The 24,095-nt window shown below is 34.6% G+C and overlaps 2 protein-coding genes across 3 annotated transcripts; both read left to right on the top strand.

The window, feature by feature from the left end:
* Nucleotides 1–249: 249 nt before the first annotated feature.
* LOC138324331 (uncharacterized) lies at nt 250–2,120 on the top strand. The gene is made up of 2 exons (XM_069269406.1): nt 250–801; nt 855–2,120. Exons 1-2 carry the CDS (start codon nt 250–252, stop codon nt 2,118–2,120), a joined length of 1,818 nt encoding a protein of 605 aa, XP_069125507.1.
* A 1,200-nt stretch (nt 2,121–3,320) lies between these two features.
* Nucleotides 3,321–23,859, top strand: LOC138323267 (phosphoinositide 3-kinase adapter protein 1-like). 2 transcript variants are annotated; one of them, XM_069267734.1, is made up of 13 exons: nt 3,321–3,419; nt 6,128–6,643; nt 6,996–7,128; nt 7,466–7,717; nt 8,577–8,782; nt 9,043–9,124; nt 9,367–9,555; nt 9,830–9,919; nt 11,044–11,160; nt 11,775–12,085; nt 12,955–13,024; nt 14,130–14,230; nt 23,345–23,859. In XM_069267734.1, the coding sequence occupies exons 2-13, from the start codon at nt 6,185–6,187 to the stop codon at nt 23,462–23,464; spliced, it is 2,130 nt and encodes a 709-aa protein (XP_069123835.1). In that variant the 5' UTR covers nt 3,321–3,419; nt 6,128–6,184; the 3' UTR covers nt 23,465–23,859. The 2 variants fall into 2 exon arrangements, with proteins under 2 accessions (XP_069123835.1, XP_069123836.1); XM_069267735.1 differs by lacking the exons at nt 3,321–3,419; nt 11,044–11,160 and having other exon boundaries at nt 4,685–6,643.
* The last annotated feature ends 236 nt before the right edge of the window (nt 23,860–24,095 follow it).

The following is a 24,095-nucleotide window of genomic DNA, read 5'->3' as shown; positions in this document are numbered from 1 at the left end:
ATACAAACGCAACACCGCAATCGTCCAGTGGAGAATTAACAATATCATTAGAAATGGTGTGACAATGATAGTTTCTCAACAAATCCTGCATTATACACCAATTAACTATCCTTTAACTCCTTCACATTTGTACTACTTAAAAGTTTGACTAGCTTAAATACAGATAATATTTCTTCATCCATTTCTTTCTTACATCTTGGTAAATATTCTGATTCATTACTCACATTACGAGTCAAAAATACTATGTAGATGTTTATCATTCTACAACCAGACCACTATAACAGTAAAGAGGTGGAGAGACCAGACCACTGCAATCTGGAGGTAAAGAGACCAGACCACTTCTGTCTGGAGGTAGAGAGACCAGACCATTACAGTCTGGAGGTAGAGAGACCAGACCACTACAGTCTGGAAGTAGAGAGACAAGACCACTACAGTCTAGAGGTAGAGAGACCAGACCGCTACAGTCTGGAGGTAGAGAGACCAGACCATTACAGTCTGAAGGTAAAGAGACCAGACCCCTTCTGTCTGGAGGTAGAGAGACCAGACCACTACAGTCTGGAGGTAGAGACACCAGACCATTACCGTCTGGAGGTAGACAGACCAGATCATTACAGTCTGGAGGTAGAGAGACCAGACCACTACAGTCTGGAAGTAGAGAGACAAGACCACTACAGTCTAGAGGTAGAGAGACCAGACCACTACAGTCTGGAGGTAGAGAGACCAGACCACTACTGTCTGGAGGTAGACAGACCAGACCACTACAGTCTGGAAGTAGAGAGACCAGATCACAACAGTCTGAAAGTAGAGAGACCAGACCACTACAGTCTGGAAGTAGAGTGACCAAACCACTACAGTCTGGAGGTATAGAGACCAGACCACTACATTCTGGAGGTAGAGAGAGACCAGACCCCTACAGTCTAGAGGTAGAGAGACCAGACCACTACAGTCTGGAGGTAGACAGACCAGACCACTACAGTCTGGAAGTAGAGAGACCAGATCACTACAGTCTGGAGGTAAAGAGACCAGACCACTACAGTCTGGAGGTAGACAGACCAGACCACTACAGTCTGGAGGTAGACAGACCAGACCACTACAGTCTGGAAGTAGAGAGACCAGATCACTACAGTCTGGAGGTAGAGAGACCAGACCACTACAGTCTGGAGGTAGATAGACTAGACCACTACAGTCTGGAAGTAGAGAGACCAGATCACTACAGTCTGGAAGTAGAGAGACCAGATCACTACAGTCTAGAGGTAGAGAGACCAGATCACTACAGTCTGGAGGTAGAGAGACCAGACCACTACCGTCCGGAGGTAGACAGACCAGATCACTACAGTCTGGAAGTAGAGAGACCAGATCACTACAGTCTAGAGGTAGAGAGACCAGATCACTACACTCTGGAGGTAGACAGACCAGACCACTACAGTCTAGAGGTAGAGAGACCAGATCACTACACTCTGGAGGTAGACAGACCAGACCACTACAGTCTGGAAGTAGAGAGACAAGACCACTACAGTCTAGAGGTAGAGAGACCAGACCGCTACAGTCTGGAGGTAGAGAGACCAGACCACTACAATCTTGCAGTAGAGAGACCAGACCACTCCAGTCTGGAGGTAGAGAGACCAGACCACTACAATCTGGAGGTAGAGAGACCAGACCACTACAGTCTGGAAGTAGAGAGACAAGACCACTACAGTCTGGAGGTAGAGAGACCAGACCACTACAGTCTGGAGGTAGAGAGACCAGACCACTACAGTCTGGAGGTAGAGACACAAGACCACTACAGTCTGGAGGTAGAGAGACTAGACCACAACAGTCTGGAGGTAGAGAGACCAGACCACTACAATCTTGCAGTAGAGAGACCAGACCACTCCAGTCTGGAGGTAGAGAGACCAGACCACTACAGTCTGGAGGTAGAGAGACCAGACCACTACAGTCTGGAGGTAGAGAGACCAGACCACTACAGTCTGGAGGTAGAGACACAAGACCACTACAGTCTGGAGGTAGACAGACCAGACCACTACAGTCTGGAGGTAGAGAGACTAGACCACAGCAGTCTGGAGGTAGAGAGACCAGAATACTACAGTCTTGGGGTAGAGAGTAACTATACCTTTATATAAACCCACTTATTTCATCGTTCGATCCCGGTGACAAGAGATTGATGTATACAACATATAATCTACATGTTTCAACTTAATAGTTTCTGAAGTCAAATGGTTAAGGTGCATAAAATTCTACTTAAAGACACATTTGTCAGCTGTCTGACACTCTATTATTCTTAATTTTACAAACAAAGCAACTAAACTGTGTAAAAGTCTTTGTTTATGTGAAGGAAGAGGTAGGCACCATTTTGGTTAAAAAAAACCATTTATCATAATTTGCCTCGAAGAATTTTAAATATTTACACGCTATGTATAATTTCGAAAGAATTTTTTTTTTTTTTTTTTTTTTTTTTTGATAACTTGTATATCTTAATTGATCTGTTTTATGGATATGATATTTACTTTCACACCCACAATGCACCATGGGTGTGTAACATGATTGCCTTGGTATTATCTGTACAAACTGAATGCACCCATCAAGAACAAATAAATAACATTTCTATTTTTGTCACGTAATATGTCTCGAGTTGACGAGTCCTTCTATTCGTATAAAATTGTTCGCCCTATTTAGATCCATACACTAGTTGTTAGGCAGGGCAATTGATAAAGGTATAGTTTATTTACAAGATGCACATGTTTGACTTCATATGACTCTATATAATCATTCGTGGAAATTGTTGTAGGACTTTGGTAAACATAAGAAAAATGTTCTCTGAGGTCGAGGAAATTATTACCTTTAAAAGGTTAACATTTCCCTATATAACCATACACAGTCAATGACCATGTTTTGCTAAATGTAAACAAAACAAGTCATATTTTAAGCAATTTTGAAGCTGGGACAGCATAATTATAACATTAAACGAATAATCGCGAAAAATTGTAACAAACGTAACCTCGTTATTTTTAATTTTTTTTTTTTTTTTTTTTTTTTTTTGCAATTATTGTTCATAGTAGGATGCTCTGCGTAAAACATTTGAAAATACATTCAATATATTTCCTCGCCCTACCGCAGTGTCTTCTCCATTTTTGAAGTTTGTGCCTACTGCCCTATTGCCTAATGCATTTTGTCAAGTTCCTGTCTGAGCAGTCTAGATCAATCCAAAATCGCCAAAAAAAAGACAGTCATATAACAATGCGAATTTGTTTTCCTTTTATGTGCGCGATAAGGCACATGTATTACAAGAAATTATCTCCACAATAGATTAATCTAAAAATATCTTTCCGTTTACGCTGTGAGTGAATTAACTTCCGTGTTAAAACTGTTAACATCTATAGTATCTTGTTTGTAGTGACAGATAGTGCACATGACAGCAAAAGGTAAGTACAATAATGATAGAGTCTTTTGTATTAAGTTATTGTATTGGGTTACGACTGAATCACTTAGTGTATGTACATATGCATTAACACTATAAAACACATACATGGATCTGGTCATCTAATAATATATCACTTGTGTGCCTTATAAGTTCTGTAGAACATGTTCATTCAGGCATCAGATGTATTACTCAACATATATAACGTCTCAATATAGATGTACATGTATTTTAACAGAGGTGTTTTGATTCGTACGCAGAACGACAACAGAATCTTGCCTAATACAAACTTAAACCCAAGAAAATAAATGAATAATTTGTTGTGATTACTGACCCGTTACGTGATACACATTCTATTATTATGTTTACTGTGTATTAACCTGAGGTTATCTGGCATCCACATGTTTATTAGGAAGGTATATATATATATAGCTAATAAGTCATTATATTTAGTTCTATATACTACACCCTCGTGTTGACTCCAGTAAAGAGACATTATTACTGTAGAGCCAGTCGATCTGTTAACATGACAACTTTCAGTAAAGTAACATTCTTTCTCAAAATTTTAATGACAGTATTTGTTTAGAATTATTATTTCTTTATCATCACATTCATATCGTTGTAAGGAGTTACCATAGACACTTAGGGTTTCGACGCAAATCGATAGTAACAACGTGCTCGCTGGGTGATAAAAACTTTGCTTTACCTTCTATTAACGTGTATTTCAGCAGTATCGTTTGTTGTCAATGTACGTTTCTTCCTTGGTCTTTCGGTCAATAACTGAACAAATAAAAGATAATGATAAGAATGCGTGATTTCCTAGTATTACTGTCCACATACTGTAGATTATATTATTATACACAAATAGAATAAACAAACATTTTGCAACTCTGTTATTTTTCCATAACTTCTTCTGAAACGGAAATTGATAACTAAATAAGTAGTATTTAACCCTTTTTAAAGTGTTTACATAAGTGTTTTCTCCTTTTCTTAAAAACATAATCTTGTATTTCGTGATATCGTTTGACAATATAGCTAGGATATAAAATAGAAATTAAAAAGACACGATAAGAAAGTTTTTGCATACTCTCTACACTCTTCTTTCTGCCATTTAGGATTACACGCACAATGATTTATGTGACATATTTTTTTGTTTCAATAAAAATGAAAAATAAAAACACAAAACTATCGTTATGCTTCATTAAATACACATTGAAATACAAAAAATACTATAATATCATTGTGAATCATATCTTAAGACTTAATATATTATTCATTCGACAGTATTACTGGAAACGAAAAAATCCAATTACAAAAAAGTAAAAGAATACATTCAATATCATGAAGAAGGATTTACAAAAAAAATCTCACAAAACATGAAAAAAAAAAATATATTGGTTCTATGTTCTATATAAAATTGTATTCATGATCGATTCATGATGGCGACAGGATATACTTACAAACGCCGTTAACCGTAATGGTTTAAGTACTACTCGGATGTGGTGGGATTGACAATACACATATTACATCTACTGATATACTAAAAAGGAAACCAGGCACGTGTTATCTATAAACCCATGACTAACGGATTCAAGATAAAAAGGATTATACAACAAAACCACATCCCAGACCAAATCTATGGGGTAAATAAAATAAATGAATATAAACTTTACTTATTTCACATCGATTATGAATCAAGTTATACAACTTATACAAATCACTTTCGATGGCCTGGATGAAGCGTGATGGGTCTACTCTTAGAGTGGGAGGAAACCGAAGTGCCCGGAGAAAACCCACGTGATCGGGCAGGTGACCTCTGGCCGTATCACATCCGGGTCGTGGATCGAACCCCGGCCGGCTCGGTGAAAGGCGGGTGGCTTAACCACTACACCACCCGATAACCTTTAAGGTTATACGTGCTTGTAGTACATTCTATAACAAGCACGTACACAAACTTCATTTTATTACTCCTTGTACTCTTTCTAATGGAAATGTCCCAATTTTAGACTTCAGAGAAATGTTAACCGGTTAACAGTTGAAAATTTACTTGTTTTGGGTGAATCAGTGAAACATTTACTGCACATGTCATTTTGCGGTAAATTCCGCTTTTAGTAAACGTCATACGAAATAAATTGTCATTTTTAGTAGAAATCAATGATAGAAGGTATAACAAAACATGTTTAGACAACTTCTGCTGTATTGAACTCTCGAACCGAATTATTTCCTGCGACTTTTAAGGTCTCGGCTGACATGTTGAGTTAATGACCTTTACTTTTGTTTTACTTTTTAAACTAGAGCTTTAAAGACATCTGATAATATTAGAATGAGAATGAAACGAAATGAAGGCATCCTACGAAGTGCGCATTTATAAGGCATTAAGACTAACATATTATATAGGCATTTAACTTTACTCGTACTGATGAACTAAGTGTAGAGTTTTTTTATAAAATGCTTTTCATATTGATGCTTCAAATATTGATTTTGAAACGGGCCATCAAATATATTCACCTAAATAGATTTGCAAATCAGTCCTCGATTCCTACTTTTGTACATTGTATTTGTTTTCTTCCTATGCAATCTTGTTATTGATACAATCACAAAAACACAAACTTGAAACGAAATTTTGAAGTCATCAGAAATTTAACAAATTAAGTGGAAATGTTGTGATGATATTTTAATTTTGTTACCCTCAAATGGATTTTTTTTCTACAGCTCTAAAGACAACCCAATGTCTAACAGGATCATATTATTCAGCTTCATAGTTACAAAATGGCGTCAATTTTAATAGTATATAATGCGGAAGATTGTGAGAAATGGGCCTCATATATCAAAACGCTTATATCGAAATCTGACATCAGGGTAGGGTTGTGTGACCTTAACACTTCAATGATAACCTTTACAATGGATACACTCGTAGTGCCTCTGGTGTCACCATCTATGTTGGTGCCAGAAATGGAACAAGGTATCGAATATCTTCGAGGACATCCAAATATTGTACTCTTAGACTGTTTCCTAAATGATGACGAAAAGGAAGAATTTTCAGTCAAGTTTCCATTTCTCCAATCCACTAAAATGCTAGCTATGACAGTTGTTAAGAGCGAAAATTATGATCTAGTCTCGGAGTTGGTAGAAATGGCGGAAACTCTGGAAAAGCAGCTAAAGGCACGCAGCGGGAAGATAAAGAAACAGTGTTCCAAGTTCATCTTGGTTCCAAACACTATTTATCAGGTAAACTAGTTATTTACATAGATTGTTTAGAATGTCTATGAGGCTAGAACATGACTGAATTTTTGAAATAAGCTAAAGCTTGGCTGATGGATATTGGATGGCATAATGACATCAATGGTGACATTGGCACAGTCATATTCCAGAAGTTGTTTAAATGACAGTAATTTGGTTTTTATCTTATCTAACTAAATAAAAGCTGACTCAAACAATACAATAATGTTGAAAAAATACGAAGTCTTCATAACTTCTTTGAAGAGGCTATTGATTTTTTAGATATAGCTAACAATTTTTAATACAATTAAGTACACATGTAGACATATCATATTATTCGCTTATTTTTTTTTTATTGTAGCAGCCATTGGTTGTGTACTTAAATTTTGAGCGGGAACTGCCCGGAGCGGTTACAGTAACATTAGGGAAAAGTTGTGTGAATCGAACGAAGACGGAGAAATACAATCCCTACAGTGTTATGTTTACAGCTGAGAGTAAGATCATTTAGTCGTGTTATTTGCTCTGAATGTTAATAACGTAAACAATATTGTAATTAAAAATAACGAGGTTAAAATTTTAAGTTTAAAATCTCGAACAGTCAATGTTAGCTTTTTACCTTTATTTTTGACGTGAAAGAATGGCTGAAGGATTGCACTTTTTGAATGTGATAAATGTTTATATTAAGGAATGAATAAAGTCTTGAGTCAGTAGTGTGGACCCAATTCTTATATGTTCAATCCAAAGCCCCAACCTTGTCTGCCTTTTTTATCCTTTATTTTATCTTATAAAATAAATTAAATAATATCTAACATTTGTAATTTATTTTTTTAGATTTATGTGATGGACATAATGAAGTAGCTGTATTTGTAGAAGGTATAAAGGTCGGTGTGCGTGACCTTGACCTCCGACCCCCAGAACTGACAGCATATGAATGTCCTTCCTACCTATGCCAAGTCCTTGGTGTAGGATCACATGACACGAGGGCCTTGGACAAGGCCTTAGTAGACATCTTCAGAAAAAGCGCACCAAGCGACAAGTCTCACATCAATTTATTGGGCGAAAATCCAAAAAGATCCGGAGAAGGTGAAATAAAATTCAAATTCAAATATTTTGAAATTGCGAATAATTGTAAAAACGTATATATGATTGCAATACCATCAGTAAGAGCCTTTGATCTTGGAAATAACGTAACGCGAACTAATATATTCGGTAAAATAGATAGGTTTGATTACAGTATCCCCGAATCATCGTATCCCACGTCACGCCTAACAACTGCTTTTTAAATGGCTGTAAATCTGTTTACATTAACAGTAAATCATAGTTTGTAGAAAGTAGAATGAGATCAAGGTAAGCATACAACCGTAGGTAAAGTTTATAGGTTAACTGTTGTGGATCGTTGAAATAAACTAAAACGAATCAGGGAAATGCATTTTACATTTTCAACGTCTGTTTCGTAAAACATATATTATGCCAACAGAACAATCGGCTTTCTTTCAAATGAAATGAAACCAATTTATAATATTTTGCGACGTCGAGAATTCCTTTTTGGGTTTTTTTTTCAAAATATTTCATGTGCATTTGAAATTAAGAACATGTATATAAGAGGTGTTTGAAAAATCAAATGTTTTCACAAAAAAAAAAGTAAAAATTAAGTATCTACAGCAGTACCACTTGTAAAGGGACCTTCCTTCGTTTGGATTAAATGTCCATGAACATATTGAAATTCTAAGTATAACATTAATGTCAGAACGTTGAGTGCATGTCTTCTGATGCTTATTATCAAGTTATTTCCGTAGACAAATTAATGTAGCGTTAACGAATATTGTCGGTTTTCGATATTATTAAACCATTCCAAGCAACAGAATGACATTCATTTGCATGTATCTAAACTCGTGTTTATGACACGTTTAACTATGTTTGTGTAAAATCCCTATCTTCTTAGGCTCAGACTCACACTCTGCTGCTGAAGTACCCACATTACTGCATTTTGCTGCCAAGAATGGTCTGATAGACCTGTGTGCGGACCTACTAAACCTGCCTGGCTCCGCAGACGTCTGTCGCATCACCAACTGTAGAGGCAAGAATATATGCGACTTGGCAATGGAGTCGGGATTCCAGGACGTCGCAAATTACACCAAGTTGTTCGTGGTACAGTGTTAACGTTGATTTATGTAAAGTTTAACGACGTTATAGTTTTTCCTGTAATCATATGTTCCAAAGATTATTATTCTGACAGTTGTAATATATGAGATATTGCTGAATATTTTCAATTTTAGTAACTTCCTTCAGAGAAAGGTATTTTTGAACGAAATTGACAGAAACGTAATGTTCGATTTCATAAATTCAAAGACATATGACTTTGGATGGACAATACTAATTTAAATCATGTGACATCTCAATAATTTAAGGAAACGGAAGCTATGGTCGTAGCATGCAATACTTTTTATAAAAGTATGAAGGGTTGCCAGAAGGACGGCGCTAATCAGGCAGGTAGGATCATCTATCACCTTTTATTACAGAATAATTCGATCTCGTTTGTAACACTTGTTTGTTGTACTTCTATGGAGGGTATATGATGTCTTCAGTATTTCTTGCCTCGCAATTGAATTTTGGTTATAGAAAATATTTCGACTGTTTTAAAATGTTTTGTTTTATATCTTATCCTAGATAAAAGGTAAAAATCGCAATGTAATTGGTTATTTTAAACATGTACAGTTTTATTTCCTTTGAAGATGAAACACAGAAACAGACAGAACGTCTAGATCCACTACTAGAGAGTGGTATTTATTCCGTACCCCTAGATACCAGTGGTGTTTATTCCGTACCCCTAGATACCAGTGGTGTTTACACAGCCCCCCTGGGCACAGCCGAGAATTTTTATTTACTCAGACGACCGTTCCTAGAGGAACCAGAAAAGCCCGGTATGCAGTTTATGGCTGGACATATTTGCATTTCTTTATTAATAAACGATAAAGCGATAAATACCATCGTTTTATAGGTATTGTTCTTTACAAATTTCATGTGATTGATGATTATATTAAACTCTTATTAACAACACAAACACAGATATACATGTATATTTCCCAACACAGACGCGTTGTATCTGAGATAATAGTCTTGCAATATTGAATTGTATATGAATATGATAAAGACAGGCTATGCTAGCATCATTAACGATATGCCATATTTTTACAGTTGTAGAAGATCAACGTGAATCTAAGATCGACGACCGACCTCCAGAGCCCCCACCGAAGAGTCATTTGTTGCCGAAACGCAACACCAGAAGTAGGTATTCATTTTACATTGATTACGATGTCGTCTACTACAGTTTCTTAACCCTCCTGACGCTGTTATAACCGAGTCTAGATATTTATGAACATTGACCTACTGGTGTCTTTCTATATTTTACTTCAACTTTCTTTGAAATTTCAATCGCATTATTGCACGAATGCAAATATATGATAACACCAAAATATCGTAGGAACGCTTTGTCCAAATTCTTGATACAAAATTTTTAAAAGTCAAAAAAACATTTTTATAGAATATTTCGACATTACAATGAGTCATAAATATACATAAATTTATCATGATGCTATGACTGATCTGCGGTGGTATGCTAGGCAGTATGTGCGTTTAACTCGTTTTTATTGTCGAGCTTTCATATCTGTAAATCTTTAAGCACTTATTCGATCATAAAACTGGAATGGATTATATGCTTTTCTTTATCAGACAATCTTATTACTTAGTTTTTATGTGTTTTCTTCATTTTACTACTATTCTTACTGTACTTTTACAATCCATGCTTTTTTATATTATCTCATTTCAGTTTAAACATTTATATTGATTACAATAATAGCTCGTTATTTTCGTTGGTGAATATTTCCGCGATTTGGACGAAACGCTACGGAAATTAAATTTCAGCGAATAAAATTTTCGCAATTTGGCCTTAAAATTTTAGGTTATAAAAATCTTAACATTTTACGGATCAAAATTTCGCGATGACGTCGAAGACCCTTCTAAATCGCGGAAATATCATTACCGCAACAATACCTGACTACAGGTAACTATGGCCTACTGCAAGTGTTAATTATAGGCATGACAGTAATGGTTACGTGATTGCATCTTCAAATTAGACAGCTTAATATAACACATATTCCATTTGAACAATGACGATTCAAAACAATTTTCATAATACTGTCTTTTAACACCAAAGAAGGAACTTTTTAATAACAATACAGAAAATGAGTTGATCCATAGTGTACTAGACATCTAAACTAGAGCGGACGATAGGTGGCATTTGATGTAGGTCATCGTAATGAATAGAGCTGCATCTCCGTAGATATGTTGATAGAACAGGGATTGTACCCTTTTTGATATGCATGATGATATTACAGAAATATATTTTACAGATCAAAGAAGCTTACCAAATTTGCATGAACTACCACAAATTTGTGGAAATGAACTACACACCAACACGAGTTTCTCTCTATCTCCAGAGGAATTTATGGGAATGGCATCTTCTCCAAGTAAATAGATCTCTTAACATAACTGCTCGGATGTCTTCTATTGTGTCATTTCCATTTTGTTGAAAAACTCTCTTTTTAACTGTTTTCATTTCAGAGGATCATTTTGTAAAAAGCATTAGTTTTAAAAATTTAACTGGAATTTAATTTGGCATGCATGTTAATGAAGATTCCAAGAATACATGGACTTCATTTCTGCAGTGAAAGTGAGAGCTAACCGTAGGATGGATTTCCATCCACGCGTACACCTGTGCTATAATTAGCTTAATGAATCCACTAACCATACATATTTTAGCACCTAAATTAAACTTTGTTTCCAGTGCTATTGTTAGGCCTACATATCGACAGGTCTTTGTCCCAGTAATTAATAAATTGTCTTGAAATATTGGTCAATCAATACATTTAGAAATAAAAAAAAATTCCTTTGTTAGCGTTATCTCTTTATATTATTATGAAATGTATATTACACATGGTACATGTTTATAATTGATTCTTGACAGAAGAAAAGACTGTGTGGAATTGTCAATGTGTTCGTGTGTAGAGTATGTTTTGGTTTGGAGAATCATACACATTTTCAAAAAATAACAACCTTAAACGGTGCGCTTTCTTTTTGACAGATGCTGGGGTGTTTGAGTCAGAACCGAGAAGTGGTTCGCGTGCCATGGACGAACTTATAGACATTAATAAGCAGGCAATGGAGGGTCATTTTACTTTAAAGGAGGCTGAGATGCTTTTCGAATCATGGAAGAAAAGAAACACTCTACCGTCAGCCTCTATACGTCAAAAACAAGAGAACTTACAACAACTAAAGAACAAATACGGCAAGTTAATTAGGCAATCGTCAACAGAAGAGAAATCCGTAATTAATGGACTGTTGGATAGGTTAATGAGAAAATCAAAAAAGAAAAACATCAATATTGACATAACGGTAAGACTATATTCTACATTTTCTATGTGAAATCAGTAGTAGTTCAAATATTGTTTTATTTTTTACTTGAAATGCATGCTATGTAAAATATATGATAACTGTTCAATATATATAGTATGTTTTAGGCAGTTTTGCGGGGCTTTGTTATGCTTTAACACAGTAAACACAACTTACTTTCGATTGTGATTGGAACTTGCGTTAGACATGAACAATTATCTCACCGTGAATGAGTCGCTCGACATGAAAACACGAAATTATCTTACCGTGAATGAGTCGTTAGACATTAAAACACGAAATTATCTCACCATGAACGAGTCGCTCGACATGAAAACACGAAATTATCTCACCGTGAATGAGTCCTTAGACATGAAAACACGAAATATTTCAACGGTAATGAGTTTTTAGACAGGAAATACGAAAATATTTCACCGTAAATGAGTCTTTAGACAAGAAAATACGAAATTATCTCACAATGAATGAGTCGTTAGACAAGAAAATACGAAATAATCTTATCGTGAATGAGTCGTTAGACATCCAGTAACTGCACTGTCCATATTATTTAGGATTATGTATTAAATGTTTTTGAAGCTCTAAAAAGTCTTAAGATTATCAAATTCATCATAAACGTTTCCAGTTTTACTTGAAAATTTTGTGATTTGTAGAATATGTCTAGGTATGCTTATCATTGCAAATTATTATGAATACGTTATAACAACGGACATCACTGAAAATACTTTTTAGATATTTTTTTTCTAAAAGGTTCAACAGTGTTTTTTAGCACATTGTTATTTCATTGAGAGGTATTTTCTTTGAGACTTTTAATACAAATGTGTGGAACCTTTTTATCAGATCATGATCGTTGCTTTCAGAAACCTGTCATCACACAAGGGCCTCCAGATTCCGCCGCTCTTGGACGATGGAGTAACATCAGTTCGTCAAGTAAGTTATTTTCCCTTATCAAACGGATTAAAACGTTTGTCAAGTAAGGTATTTGCCCTAATCAAACGGATTAAAACGTTTGTCAAGTAAGTTATTTGCCCTCATCAAACGGATTAAAACGTTTGTCAAGTAAGGTATTTGCCTTCATCAAACGGATTAATACGTTCTTCAAGTTAGTTATTTGCCCTCATCAAACGGATTAAAACGTTATTCAAATAAGGTCTTTGCCCAAAGTTATTTGCCCTCATCAAACGTTAATCATAAGGTCTTTGCCCAAAGTTATTTGCCCTCATCAAACGGATTAATACGTTTGTCAAGTAAGTTTTTTGCCCTCATCAAACGGAGTAAAACGTTTGTCAAGTAAGGTATTTGCCCTCATCAAACGGATTAAAACGTTATTCAAATAAGAGTTTTGCCCTCATCAAAGGACAAAGGATACGTTCGTCTAGAAAGTTATTTGCCCTCATCAAACGGATTAATACGTTTGTCAAGTAAGTTTTTTATCCTCATCATATCAATGAATAGGTTGTCAAGAAAGTTATTTGCCCTCATCAAACGGATTAATACGTTTGTCAAGTAAGTTTTTTATCCTCATCATATCAATGAATAGGTTGCAAGGTAAATTATTTATCTCGCCATATCAATGGTCAAGTTATCGCCATGATGTTTACTTTCTACAAACTGATAATTGTTGTGATGTTCACCTGCTGACAGATATATAAATTATTTATCAAAGCGGATGACAATATTTAAAATGAAAGGAAACATCTGTTCCTTTTGTCTATTTTTCTCTCATTATGTGTAGACAAACGACAAAATAGTGTTAATACGTAACATGTTTTGTCTTAACAGTTTCATGTTAGGATTTGAATAAATGTTGCCAAAATAGTTAACAAGGCGAAATGCTTAGACTATTCAAAATGTCTGAAAATAGCGGATGTGCTAATAAATCAATTGTTCACTATCTGTGTTGACGATAAACTAAGAAATGGTTTATGGTATGAACACGGTATTTGTATTGACAAAGTCAATGCATTTACAAAATAAGAACTTCCCTGCAAATTTAATCAAATTGATGAATTACTTTACATACTTTGTTTGTTAGGTTCGGGTTCCAATGATTCACGTGCCAGCCAATTCAGTACAGCGTCTGTGGACAGTTCGCTGGGAGCGAGTGTTGCCGGCAGTGACAATGAAGACACCATGGTAGGTAGCGAGACAATTATACTTGCTTGTTTATTTTCGTAGATAAATATGGCTAAATCATACTTTTGCTGTCAAATTTGCATAAGCTGTACGAGTTATCCTGTTGCATATAATTTGATATGAAAATTATCAGATCATATATAGCATATTCACTTTGGTTTATGTAATGCAAGCTGTGTTAAGATTGGCCTAATGATTAGATATATAATATATATCATAAAGATTTGAGTTAAGTAATGCGAACTGTGTTAAGATTAGCATAATGCGTAGATAACATACATTTTATCATAAGCTTTCATATACGATTTTTTCTTTAGATTCAGGAAACTCTTATCATAAATTTGATAAATATTAGTTTTTACCATAATTTTACCAAAATAACGATAAGGAAGGTCATTCTTTTCTGTGTTATGTTTTGCTCAATTATGGACAATAAAGAGTATATCCAGCCAGGTTAAGGTGATGCATCAAATAGGAAATTAAAAAAAAAGACAGGAAATATTATCGATAACTTTGATCATGTAAAATATTATTAGTGTTTATTTCCCAGTACACCGGTTGGTTGTTTTGTATAGCACCAGTAGAGGTTAACCTCGATCCCCTTCTTTCCCACAATGCCATTCCTGTTCATAGAAATTGAATATTCTGATAATTTGATGATAAACCGCGATATAAATTGTTATGTGTAATAGGTATACGTTTTATACCTATTGAGATGATCTTCGATCGCTCTAGGATTCAAAGTGATTGATTCACTTTTAAAACTTCAGGAAACATTAAATAACCATTTTCCCCTTAGTATTCAACTCCCACATTCTATAATACAACTGTTCACGTTAAACAGCAGTATTGATTTAGAAATCATTTAACATTTAAGAATCACTTCTTGATTCTATGAATTATTCATCTTGGACTTTTTTAAAATGAAACTTTCCATAGTATCAAATTAGAAAATGGTTTGAGCTCAGATCAAAATCGTTATATTACAGGACTCTCTTTGACAGTATTCAATCTTGTAAGGTAATAATTTACTATGAAAGAGCACAGCACCATTTAATTATGCATTTAATAAAATTTAACAATATGTAACTATTGTCTGATTAGCACTGAGTATATCGCTACACGATACCTTAATTATATGTATCCAATTGCTTTTAAAGTTTGTGCATGACTTTAGAAACATTTGGCAACGCTGAATAGTTACAAAGAATCTGGATAAATAAGTTTTACTAATTTATGAAATAATTTTCATGTTTATGGAAATATTACGAATATGAATATGATGAACAAGTTCATAAATACCGCATAACCAAACCATAACCCTTGTAGATTTATATACATAGTTTGTTGCAATAAAGTCCTTATGTGTAGGGGTCACGTGGTCACGTGGGTACTGACCAGTCGAAGATTTTTTGCTCTGCAAAATCGGTACAAATTCGCTTTGTTGGAATGGAATTCAGACTCCATTTTTGGATGTGTATGAGATAATAGAACGAACTAACGAAATATCGAACTATTTTCGGAAAATTCGTTATGATAAGTGTGGTTTGAGAAAGTTTATTTCCTGAATATGAACTGAGAACCTACGACGACTACTACTCACTATATACTACATGTAGCGCTACTACACGTACACCTGGATCTCTCGTACCTGTCAAGATTTTGGAAGCTTTGTCAGCTTAACTATGCCTGGAACGGAAAAACATACTGGGGTTTCGACCAGAGGTAATTCAGTCAGTAAGGACAGTCGACGTCAGAGTGGTACTGATACGAAAGACAGAAGGACAATGGAAGACAGGTTAGATGAACTTCTTTCTACCATGATCACACGGGAGTATCTCGACAATAAGATTTCTCAACTGAAGAAAGATATATGTGTTGAAAACAAGGAAATAACCGATCGCCTAGAGGCTCGAATATTTGATCTAGAGACTGACAATGATGATCTCCGGAAAACTGTGGACAGTTTAGAAGGAGAAATTACGAGATTACATGTGGTTACACAGAAGATGGAATATAAACTTAATGACTTGGAACAACATGGAAGGAAAGATTCGCTTCGCATTATCGGCCTGGAAGACCCGTCGGAAAAAGAAACAGTGGAAGAGTGCGTGGAGAAAATTGTGAGCTTTGTGACGGACAAACTTGAAGTAAATCTTACAAAAAGTGACATTAACATCGCTCACAGACTTGGACATTTTAGCCGCTCCAAACCAAGGAGTATTATCGTAAAATTTACTTCCAGGAGAAAAAAGCATGACATTATCCGTGCGCGCAAGAAACTCAGAGGTTCTGGAAAGGTAATCTATGAGGACCTTACGCGGGACAATCAACAGTTCCTGAAAGATGCTTTTAAACTGGAGTGCGTGAAGAACACTTATAGTGTAGATGGGAAGCTATTCGCGGTGTTGGTGAACGGGAAAAAACGCAGACTTTTCTTAGACACACCATTTGAAGAGAAATATCTGTTGAACGATGAGAACTTTAGGAGACAATGAACTGATCTTGTAAATAAAGTGACGGTTGGTAAAGACATTTAAAGGCAGTTTGGAATGCCGCCAACCCATGTAAATATGTTCTCTATGTTTCTTATCACTGTGGTTATTGTGTGTATATTTGTGTGATGATTGTGCGTTTCATTCCAAAGGATTATAATTAGGATATTCCTTTATATGGTAAGTGAGCATGTCTTTAAATTTATGTGGATTAAATGTACTGTACGTATGTTACACATTTATTATAATAATTCCGGTTTTTAGATATATGCATACATATATATATTTCTATGTTCACGAATGATTTTAATATAATTACATTCCGGTCCGTGTTTGGTTTACTATTTGCACTCGGAACACTAGGGATTTGATGGATGTAATAGCATAGTTGTTCGAAGAGTTCCGAGTAGAATGTATTAGAATAGTGCTTCCGGTCTCATGGCAGGTTGAGGGATACAGTGTGTACACATATTTGACCTTAACAATTCTAGTACCAGTATGTAGTCAGGTAGTAGTCGACGACTTTACCTTAGTGTATCTGTGACTGATGTATACGTTTTTATGCTTCTTTTCTTTTCTATACTATTTTCTTTGTCTTACTCGTGTTATGTCCCGTATTTCTTTCTACTTTGGGGTGGATCGATTATACTCAAAAGTGACTTGCAAAGATGTCTGAAATACAGTTTTTGTCGGCAAACTGTCAGGGTCTGGGGGATAAATTAAAACGAAAAGATGTTTTCTCCTACCTTAGATCGACAAATAGTAACATTATCTGCTTACAGGACACCCATTTTACTAAGGAACAAGAACACATTATTAGAAACGAGTGGGGCTTTCAATGTTTTTTTAACTCTTTCAAATCGAATGCAAGAGGGGTTGTAATTCTTTTTAAAAATAACTTTGAATTTAAAGTGTTTAAGGAAAAGAAAGATGATTCAGGCAACTTTTTGGCTTTAGATGTTGAAATTGAAACGTTCAGAATTTCCTTGATTAATATCTATGGTCCAAACAGGGATAGTCCCGAATTCTATAACATTCTGAATGAAACCTTGGAAGAATTTGATAATAAACATTCAATTATTTGTGGTGATTTTAATTTAGTGCTGGATCCCAAGCTTGATTATGATAAAAAACTATAAAAAATCTTAACAATCCTAAGGCCAGAGAAAAGGTATTAGAAATAATTGATTATTTTAATCTAACCGATATTTTTCGAGAACAACATGAAGATATCAGAAGGTATTCTTGGAGGAAGAATAGACCTTTGAGACAAGCTCGTCTTGATTTTTTTCTCATCTCCGAAAATTTGATTTCAAGCTGTAATAAAACGAGTATTGCTTCTGGTTATCGTTCTGACCATTCTTTTCCTGTAATATCTTTTCAATTTCAAAAATTTAGACCGGGAAAGGGGGTGTGGAAATTCAATAATAGTCTCCTTCAGGACATTGAATATTTAGATCTTGTAAAAAAATGTATTTCTGAGACAAAATTGCAGTACTGTCTTCCAGTCTATAATCAGTCCAACATAGTTAGCATTTCAGATTCAGATATACAGTTTACTATTGATGACCAGCTATTTTTTGAAACCTTGCTCATGCAAATTAGGGGGAAAACTATTTCATACTCCTCGTATAAGAAAAAACAGCAGAATATTAGGGAAGATCATCTTAAGAAGGCAATTCAGGCATTAGAGGATCAAGATGAACCAAATTTAGTTGATTTAGAACTTAAAAAGAAAGAGTTACAATTGATAAGGGAAAAGAAAATTAAAGGGAGTATTGTTAGATCTCGAGCTAAATGGATTGAAGAAGGGGAGAAACCTACTAATTATTTTTTCAATTTAGAAAATCGAAATTTCACATCTAAAATTATACCAAAGTTACAATTAGATGATGGGAAAGTAATAACAAACCAGGATGAAATTTTGCAAGAAGTTTTCAATTTTTATAAAAAGCTGTATGATTCTAATAGCAATCTAGAAGATATTAATTTAGATAGCATTTTAGAACCATTTAATGTTAAAAAAATAAGTTATATTGATTCAAAAAATATGGAGGGCTTAATAACACTGGAAGAAGCTGGGAAAACTTTGCAAAATATGAAAAATAACAAAAGTCCTGGTATAGATGGCTTTACAGTAGAGTTTTATAAATGTTTTTGGAAATATTTAGGTAATTTTGTTGTGCGCTCGATCAATTTAGGGTATCTTTCTGGCATTTTATCTATCTCGCAACGACAAGGTATCATCTCATGTATCCCTAAGGGAGATAAATCCAGACATTTCATAAAAAATTGGAGGCCAATAACTCTTTTGAATGTTGTCTATAAAATAGCATCAGGTACCATAGCTCGTAGACTTAAATCAGTTTTGGATGAAATAATTGATACTGATCAGACTGGGTTTTTAAAGGGGCGTTATATTGGCGAAAATACCAGACTTGTCTATGATGTCATGCAATATACAGAAGAAAATGATATTCCAGGTATGTTTTTAATGATTGATTTTGAAAAAGCTTTTGATTCGGTCTCTTGGGTTTTTATAGAAAAAGTATTACATTTTTTTGGTTTTGGGAACAGTATAATAAATTGGGTAAAAACCTTTCACAACAATGCTAGTGCTACTATTAATCAAGGTGGGAATTTATCTTCATTTTTTCCAATTAAAAGAGGCTGTCGTCAAGGCGACCCTATCGCTCCTTATATCTTTATTCTATGCGCAGAAATTTTGGCAATTAAATTACGACATAATGAAGGAATAAAAGGAATTGATATTAACGGCTGTCCAATACTCTTATCGCAATACGCGGATGATACCTCACTGGCACTAGATGGTTCAGAGAAATCACTTAGGGAATCAATAAAAGAATTAAGACATTTTGCTAATATATCAGGACTTAAAATGAATGTTTCGAAAACTCAAGTGGTATGGATCGGAAGCAAAAAATATAGCTCGGATACATTTCTTCCAGAACTAGATCTTCAGTGGGGGCAAGAGAGGTTCACTCTTCTAGGAATTGACTATCATGTTAATCTGCATATGATACCCAAGTTAAATTTTGACAAAAAACTGATAAAACTTAAATCTCTCATAAAATCATGGAATAGGAGAATTTTAACTCCAATTGGCAAAATACATATAATTAAATCACTACTTATTTCCCAATTTAATCATTTATTTATATCTCTGCCAAACCCAGATGAAAAATTTCTTTCCAAAATTAACTCTGTTCTCTATGAATTTCTATGGGATAGTAAAATAGATAAGGTTAAAAGGGATATTTTGATACAAAACTATACTGAAGGAGGACTTAAAATGGTAAATATTAAGGCCTTCATTGACTCTCTCAAAGTCAGTTGGATAAGAAGAGCTCTTCTTAGTACATCTAAATGGCAAGTGATTCTCAAAACATATATAAACATAGATTTGTTAGCTAACTGTGGGCTTGAATATGTAAGAATGTGTCAAAATAAATGTAATAATAGTTTTTGGTTTGATGTATTTAAAGCCTATCAGCATCTGCATTCTAGTTACAAGAAGAATGTTAACAAACATCAATTTTATATGAAAACCCCTATCTGGTACAATGATGAAATTACTATAGGAAAAAAATATATTTTTATGAAGGACTGGTATCAGAAAGGAGTTATAGTGATACAAGATCTAGTGAAGGATAAAACTGCAGGTACTTTTTTTAACTTTGATGAATTTACTCAAAAATATCAAATTCACAGTAATTTTCTACATTATCTAAGTGTGTTATCCGCAGTCAAGAAATATTGCGCCAATGCAGCTCTCCCATATGCTAATGTTGTATATCCTTACATTCCAATTAACCTGGAATTATTTCTAATGAAGTCCAAAGGATCTAAACACTTTTACAACTTTCTTATTAAAAATAATGTAATTCCAACTGGACAGAAAAAATGGAATAAGACTTTTGACTTTGACAATCCTACTTGGAATAAAATTTTCAAACTTCCTTTCACTATCACTAAAAATACAAAGCTTCAATGGTTTCAGTATAGAGTGAATCATCATATTCTTACTACAAACTCTCTACTTTTTAAATCTCATGTTGTCATTTCTCCATTATGTGTTCTCTGTAATTCTGAAACTGAGACTATTATACATGTGCTGTGGGAATGTCAAGAGGTTCAGAACCTTCTTTATACTTTTGAAAATCTTTTAGATGCACTCGTCATTCCCTTCAGTTTTAATAAAGAATCATATCTATTTGGTCTTCTTTCACAGAATCTGAAAAATAATGGGATAGATAATGAAATTCTCATTATAATCAAACATTATATTTACAAGATGAGATGTCTGCATAACTCCTTAAGTATAAATACTTTAATCAACACTATCAAGGACCACTATAGGGTACAAAAATATATAGCTACTAGTAAAGGTGATTCTGCTAAAGAAAGGTTTGATAAGAATTGGAAGAAATGGGAAAAACTGGTAGCATTGTAAAAGGTATACATTATTTGCCCAGATTTCTTTTTTTTTGTTTTTGTTTTTGTTTTTTTGGGTTTTTTTTTCAATTCTCTTGCTTATTTATCTTCCCGACCTTGAATATTATTGCCACAATTAATCAAATTTTGCTTTTGCTTTTCTTGCAATGTTGAATATTTGTTGTCTCATAGTTACACCCCACCTTTCTTTCTCTGTCTGTCTGTCTGTCTGTCTGTCTGTCTGTCTCTCTGTCTGTCTGTCAGTCTGTCAGTCTGTCTATATGTCTGTGTGTCTGTCTCTGTCTGTCTGTCTGTCTGTCTATGTGTCTGTCTCTGTCTGCTTGTTTCTGTCTATCAGTCTCTCTCTCTCTCTCTCTCTCTCTCTCTCTCTCTCTCTCTCTGTCTCTCTCTCTCTCTCTCTCTCTCTCTCTCTCTCTCTCTCTCTCTCTCTCTCTCTCTCTCCTAATTAGGTTTGGTATGTTTGTTCTGTTTGTTTGTACACAAATCAATTAAAAATATTTAAAAAAATAAAACTCATTCAGATCAATTTGGATGCTTACATGTAAAATGTACAGTGATTACCTCATACAATTATCGTTCTCTATTAATGATGTCTTTGTGGATGATATCATATATAATGTTATGTTTGAGGATAAGAGGACATGTAATAACTTTGATTATGATATCAAAATATAAGATTTAAATTTATTGATCATGATATTAAAATACATGTAGTAAGGATATTTTGACAATGATGATGATCATGGTAATGATGATGTGAACTGAGTGATAATGTTAGTGTGCAAAGCTGTAACTTTACTGAGTGTGATAATGGTAATCAAATATAATTTGCTACTGTGGGATATGGTGATTAATGAATGACGTTGTATATTGAGTGAATATATGTACTATGATGATGATGCTGATGATGAATGAGTGAATGAAGACTATGAATGATTTGTGTGCTGATATCTAATGTAATTTTTACATTTTGAAAACTTCTGAAAAATAAAAAAATAAAAAAAAAGTCCTTATGTGTAATACTATAATGCATATGTACCTATGTGGATATGAAGGATAGGGATATTCTACCCGAGGGTCACAAAATGTAGTAAAGTTCGAGGCTTGCCGAGGGTTTTGCAACATTTTGTGATCCCGAGGGTAGAATATCCCTATCCTTCATATCCACTTATGAAAGAGTATTTTTCTTTCATACCTCGACGTTTTATTGCAATTTTACAACGATAATATCCTGCCATTTTGAAATAAATTCGAAGAAATCCACGGCTGAAAATCAATTTTTCATACGTGATATTTTCAACAAAAATAACGTTATTTATATCTTTTATGGTAAAAGCAGTCAAATTTGTGAAAATTTTTTAAAATTTTACCGAGGAAATAGAAATTTTGTTGAAGCAGTGATGTCACGAGGCTTTATTGCATGGGTAGCCATGCAATACAGCCTCAGGCGGCATGAGTGTATTGCGATAGACCAGCCAGTATTACACCCGTAGGTATGAAAGAATAATGCATATGTACCTATCTATAAGCCCACAGAGAGTGTACATATATCATTACATATTTAAACACATACGTTAATTGTCATTTCGCAACTTTGATACACTGAGAGTCCCCTACCAAAAACCAAATAAGTATTAAATGAGTTTGATATGTATTAGACATTAACCAAATGTTTCCGTTCCCACACTTTAACACTCCTAAGTACAGGGAAGTTCAGGCGAACGTTTAGTCCTGATTCTAATAACTCGTATTCACCCCACACATTCCCCAGAATCTGGATTTTCGAGAGTTTCCATTAACTAAATTCTCTGTGTATATATAGTCGCCCTAGTCGGACAATAGAGTTGTTATAACATATGAACACTTGAAGTTAGAAAACTAACCTATCAAACAATAACTTTTTATGAATAGAATGTAATAAATATTCATGTACAGTAAATGAAATGTTGCTTTGAGTAATGATGATATTCCAACCGTTTTCCTATTGGATCTGTCACTCAAAATATTATAGCGGTTGCGGCAAATAATTATTCCACTTATCGGTTCAAAACCAATTCTCTACTTAAATAAACACATCTACTGTATATGCATTGTGTGTTTTCTGTTTTTCACGGATAAGTAATGTCTGCCCTATTTCTTACAGAAATCCTCCAAAAAGGAGCAGTTTTTGAAGAGCATCTCATCAATTGAAGGGTTAGACCTTCCCCCACCAATACCGCCTAGGAATCCTAATATCCCGCCATTACCGAGCAGAAAATACTAGCTGAGCCTTCACAGATCAGAAATGATACCAAGCATCTGACCGTGCATTTTCCGCTCCTACGACATTTCGATGACCAACTTGCATCACTTCAGTTTTTTTCCATAATGGAGCTAAACAGAACCATTACATTCTTCAAATTGTGTCTATAATCTATTTTGCAAACGCTACTTCCGGATCACGGAATTCCTTATGCTTGAGAGCCCCCTTTAATCCTAGTTGGTAAAACTTTCAGTGGCTTGTGTTTTTTATAACAAGGAGACCGACAACGTATTTGCATTGGGCCTGGGACGACTGCAATACTAACGCTAGTTAGGGTGGAGAGTTTTATGCCTTACATTTTGTGTTTTCTTGGTACATGTCGATGATTTATCTTCGACAAGTCCGTCTTTCCTTCATTGCCAAAATCAGTACTTCTTTACCATAGCTTCAAATAGTCACTTTTGATTAGTCTACAATACAGATTTACTCTATCACGAAACATAACAATATAACTGGTCGAGCTTACTTATGCTGTACAGACTCGTTATTTGGTGTTTTAATAGTGTCATATAGCTTCCATACATATCATCTAGTCATTGAGATGTTTGTTGATATATGTTGTACTTTTATTCATAACTTTATATCCTATTCA

The sequence above is a fragment of the Argopecten irradians genome, chromosome 5, assembly GCF_041381155.1.
Source record: "Argopecten irradians isolate NY chromosome 5, Ai_NY, whole genome shotgun sequence".
Taxonomy (NCBI): Eukaryota; Metazoa; Mollusca; class Bivalvia; order Pectinida; family Pectinidae; genus Argopecten; species Argopecten irradians.
Note: the sequence above shows the minus strand (reverse complement) of the source record. Positions and strands in the feature narration are given on the sequence as shown.

Bases quoted from the DNA above. Each gene is read 5' to 3' on its own strand.
- LOC138324331 (XM_069269406.1), top strand. From the start codon at position 250: ATGTTTATCATTCTACAACCAGACCACTATAACAGTAAAGAGGTGGAG. The intron at 802-854 runs GTAGAGAGACCA...AAACCACTACAG, and splicing joins CAGATCACAACAGTCTGAAA to TCTGGAGGTATAGAGACCAG.
- LOC138323267 (XM_069267734.1), top strand. From the start codon at position 6,185: ATGGCGTCAATTTTAATAGTATATAATGCGGAAGATTGTGAGAAATGG. The intron at 11,161-11,774 runs GTAAATAGATCT...TCTTTTTGACAG, and splicing joins GGGAATGGCATCTTCTCCAA to ATGCTGGGGTGTTTGAGTCA. The intron at 13,025-14,129 runs GTAAGTTATTTT...TTTGTTTGTTAG, and splicing joins GAGTAACATCAGTTCGTCAA to GTTCGGGTTCCAATGATTCA.